The 4,881-nt window shown below is 37.3% G+C and overlaps 1 protein-coding gene across 1 annotated transcript; it reads right to left on the reverse strand.

The window, feature by feature from the left end:
* Window positions 1–2,678: 2,678 nt before the first annotated feature.
* On the reverse strand, window positions 2,679–4,093 carry grifin (galectin-related inter-fiber protein). The gene is made up of 3 exons (XM_031893753.1): window positions 4,018–4,093; window positions 3,216–3,378; window positions 2,679–2,934 (listed from the first exon to the last, which is right to left on the reverse strand). Exons 1-3 carry the CDS (start codon window positions 4,050–4,052, stop codon window positions 2,767–2,769), a joined length of 366 nt encoding a protein of 121 aa, XP_031749613.1. The 5' UTR covers window positions 4,053–4,093; the 3' UTR covers window positions 2,679–2,766.
* Window positions 4,094–4,881: the final 788 nt, after the last annotated feature.

Below are 4,881 nucleotides of genomic sequence, written 5' to 3' on the forward strand. Positions count from 1 at the left end.
ATATGAATAGGAGAGGTAAGTAATTGAAAGATAAGTAATAAAAAATAATATAATTGGGGGTTGCAGGGAAGAGTGACCTCCATTTGAAAGCTGTGGTTTTTCAGCTATTTAGCTCCAGCACCGGGCCAAGCAACCAGCGCCCTAGGCAACCCCGCCGTATTGCCCCCTCCATGGGCGCATACGTATGCTCAAGTGAGTGAACGCATACGGGGGTTGCTGGGGGCATTGGAGGGGGGTGATGCGGTGGGGGAAAGGGCACGGAACCAAGGGCGAGTGAAAGGAAAAAAGGTGCCTCTTCTGCCTACCCCTAGTTCCGGCCTGTTTAGCTCTTTGTTCAACAGCTATCTGCTGCGGTCTTTTTTACCTTAGCAACCAGGCAGTGGTTTAAATGAGACCCTGGAATATGAATAGGAAGATAAAAGTAATAAAAAGTAACAATACTAATAAATTTGTAAGCTCACAGAGCAAGTTTTTGGCTGTTAGGGTCAGTGACTCCTATTTGAAAGCTGGAATGATATAGAAGTGGAAGGCAAATAATTTGAAAACTATAAAAAATAAACAATCAAGACCAATTGCAAAGTTGCTAGGAATAGGACATTCTATAACATACTAAAAGGTGAACCACCCCTGTAAGGGTTGCTAAACCCATTCCAAGCTGCTAGCTGCCTGCAAGTTTACTGAGAGCAACAGGTAGCACTTCCCATAGAAATATACAAAAAGTGAAGCGTCACATCTTTTGTCGAAATGAGTCCAGCTCTTTCACGCAATGCCTAGCCTTCATATGGCTCCTCTATGTGTTCTGCTAAAGTTCACTTCAGTCGCAGGAGACAGGAATATTGTTCTTACTTTCAAACAAAGTAGGTACTTCCAGAGGTGAATCAAAGCATAGAATCAGAAGGAAAACATATTAACTCTCAGCTGCGGCTGCTCATCGTGTATTTTTATGGTAACATTATTTCTAGTCTAACGCTGAATAATAAAATTAATGGAAGCCGTTAAAAGAAAAATGTCAAGAAGTGCGCCAAATAAATGAGATGGCAATTGAGAAAGTCTGGGTGCATAATGTTCCTTGTCACAAAGGCCTTTTATAAATCGCTTTTTTTTATCAGGAGACCAAATTATATTGTGCTCGATCTGAAGGATTGAGATCTGTCTGTGCTGAATTTTCCACACCTTCTTTTCTCTCACAAAAAAAGTATTTTAGCTCCATCAGCTTTGTCAGTGGAGAAAAGTTAAAGTTGATAAAGTAATAAAAGTTAATATTAAAATACAGATAAGCAGTTATGGCTGCCATTGTCAGCATGAGGAATATATGAAACTGGTGTAACATAAGAATACACTAAAGCAGTATAGCAAACATGTGACCAAAAATGTCTTTGTATGTTTTGAATTTGGCATGTTTAGTGTTATATTATGTAATCAAATATGTTAAATGGCAGGAAAGCAAAATCCCTACTAGATCACTGCATGGAGTTTTCATGCGTTTGTTTGGGTTTTCTTTGGTTGCTCTGTTTATTATCACCACCACCACAGTTCATTGCACAAGAGAGGGTGTCTTGCACAAAATCATTCCCTCAGGCATTGAATGGAGGGGAAGCGGAACCAATAAGGCTGATGTATCTGAGGAAGCTCCATTTACACAATGGTCGGGGAAGTAAGGGGCTTTTGCAGACATATTCAGATTTGTCTTTACTGGTCAAACAAGCAGATTTGTAGATTTCGACTGCCTTTTAATAGATGAATTTAGCTGTAAATGTTATCTTTCAGAGCCTCTGTCTATCAATACTAGTTCCAAACTGAGACAGTCAATGTGTCACCATTTTTATTGTGGCACCTTCACCCAACCCTTCTCCTATATATCTATGCACCTTTATTAACTGGGAAGTCTTAAAAAAAATATATATATATATATATATTTCCATCTATATATTGAAAAAAGAAACAATAAGAACATATACACAACATAAAATCTCACTTAGATTTATAGGTGGGTGACAAAATCCTTACCAAGGTCCAACCTAATCGCTCTGCATATATACTGCAATAAGTTCTAGTCTCTGCTATAAATCATATCTATGAATGATTAGCTCTCATTTATAATAATAATACAGTTGCCAAAAATTCTCATTGTTCTGATTGTTTTCAGCTACAGCCCCCTACACTTTCCCCTGCTATTTTATTTCTTTATTTGCTGCAGCTAAGTTGCATTTTCTTTCAGTAGAAATGAGCTTTTATTTGCCCTGCAAAGAGCTGAAAGGGATTCACATGACCATTAATTGGTAAGAAAAAAAAATGGAATCTCCTGCCCATTTTGCTGTGTTTAATGAACATAACTTTCAGGTACAAGTCATAGCACTGGAAAATACTGAAAGGCTGCAGGGGGAGTTATTGTGTCACACATTTTCCCAGGCCTAATGACCCAAACCAACGATTGTTGCTTTCATTATTTAACAGAACAAGAGCCTACTCCATTGCTTTGGTTACAGGCCAGGTTTAACTCCATGAATGTTAAGAACAAGGTGAACTTTGCCCATACTACTTAATACCCCCATATATTGGATTTTTGAATGGTCCACACATAACACAATAAGACTGCAATGAAGAATGCATGATCATTTTTATTCATTTCACATTTTACTTTACATATAATGTATCATGCAATGATAAAAAATGTCACCTAATCATGTCCCTGGTTGTACTAATTCATTATAAAGGAATTAAGGAGAAAATTTAGTTTATGTATTATGTGCATTGGAATAACATCTATCACTCATACAGCTCACGTCTTGTGACCTCTACTGAAGAAATATTGATGTCATTCAAGATCTGCACTTTAGTAATGCCACTGAATTGCTTCATGCGGTGCCTGTATTGTATGATCTTGCTGTCGTCCACAAACACATTGAAATGTTCACGGTCTGAATAGATCTCAATCTGAAATAAATTAAAGAATTTTGCACAAGATAATGTCAGGTTTCTATTGAAATCATTTTTATTCCAAAGACAGGGAAAGTTCATCTGATAATATAATAATACATTTAAATGACAAATGCTGTAATGTTACTGATAACACCACGCATTTATGCAATGTTAGTTTCATAATATTTTTTAGGTAACACACAGTGCTCTGTACTGGGATCCACAAACATTTCAAAAGGCCTACTTGGGTATCCCAAACTACAAGATACCTTTAAAACTTGCTTTCTGGGACATACCTGGAATGGTTCATTGGCCACAAAGGGAAAGGTATCAGTACGTTCCTCCTGTCCCCAGCTGCTGGACAAAAAGGAATTACAGATAATGCTGCTTTCAGAGTTACGTGGGTTAAAATGGAAAGCGATCTGATCACCTGAATCAGTAAGGAAGTTGATTTCAAAGCTGCTGGATCAAAAGATAACAAATGTTAAATGGAGAATTTTAGTAACAACTACCCTAATCCCACTGCTGAAGGGGAATAAAAGTACCATATATACTTGAGTATAAGCCTATCCAAATATAAGCCGAGGTACCTAATTTTACCTAAGAAAACTTATTGACTCAAGTATAAGCCTAGGGTGGGAAATGCAGCAGCTACTGCTAAGTTTTAATAATCAAAATAAATACCAATAAAATTACATTAATTGAGGCATCAGTAGGGTATATGTTTTTCAATATTTATTACAAAGAAAAACAGTAAACTAGCTCTGTAAGTGGAGAAGAGGGTCAACAAAAACAATATGAGTACTACCCCACGCTCATTGCACATTGGCAAACTGGCAGCAGACCCGGTCCCGCAGGAGATGTAAGGGGAAATAAGTATTGCTAGTGAGAGCCTAGGCCAGGGCACTGGAGGGTCTGGTTGCAGGTTGCCTAATTTGCACACAAAGGACAGAGGGTGCTAGTCTAGAGGGATCCATGGCACCCGACTCGAGTATAAGCCGAAGGTGACTTTTTCAGCACATTTTGGGTGCTGAAAAACTAGGCTTATACTCGAGTATATACAGTAAATGATCTTTCCATTAATAGCATTTGCCTTACTCATATGCACTCGAATTTGACTCTCCTTTAACCATTACACTCCATCCTGGGCAGAGTCCTTGTGGGCACAATGCTTCAAACTACAGAAGGCAGAAAATAAAAACAAGTATATAGTTAATATATATATATAAATTAGTAATATAAGACCTTTGGTTTTGAAGATATTGAGTAATCACTTCACCAGTATCAGAGTCACCATCAGTATCCTAACCCCTTGGCACTGTTTCTAATGTCTTCCTTATCCCTTTAATGTGTTGCTTTTTGAAAAAAAAGGAGCTAAAAAAAAAAGTTTTTGTTTGCTTTTAAGGTCTGGAATTAAAAAAAAAAATACCTGGAAATAGAAAAAGCATTAGCCTTCAGAAAGTTTCAGGCCTGACCGTTCCCACCAAAGTATTAATATATAGAAAGGAATATAATAAAATAACCAACATTTGCCGTAGTTAGTTCTCTTCTCAAAAATCATCATATACAAAATAATATTTATGTTCTGTACCTTTCCTTAGAATTGCAGCTATGATTTTATTATTTAAACACCTCTCCCTCTTCCCCTCCAGTCCTTCATGACTTCCCCTAGCAGCACTGCCATAAAGTTATGAAAAATAAAATTAGTCATAATGACTGACAAACAGCAAATGTTATTCTACTTTTCCATTATATTAGGGGAATTTACATTTTTGTTTACAAGGAACTGTTCTATCCAATTTCTAACCCAAAGTTTAAAGAGCTAGAATCATTACTTTTCACCATGCGTGCAGCTATGAACTGCTTGGTTGAGTACTGTTTCTATGGAGACCACAGGTGTGCCTCTGCTTTACTACCTTTCAACTGGGCAAGTTCTTAATTAGTTGCTAGTCACCCCAGCAA

This window comes from Xenopus tropicalis, chromosome 9 (genome assembly GCF_000004195.4).
Source record: "Xenopus tropicalis strain Nigerian chromosome 9, UCB_Xtro_10.0, whole genome shotgun sequence".
Classification (NCBI taxonomy): Eukaryota; Metazoa; Chordata; class Amphibia; order Anura; family Pipidae; genus Xenopus; species Xenopus tropicalis.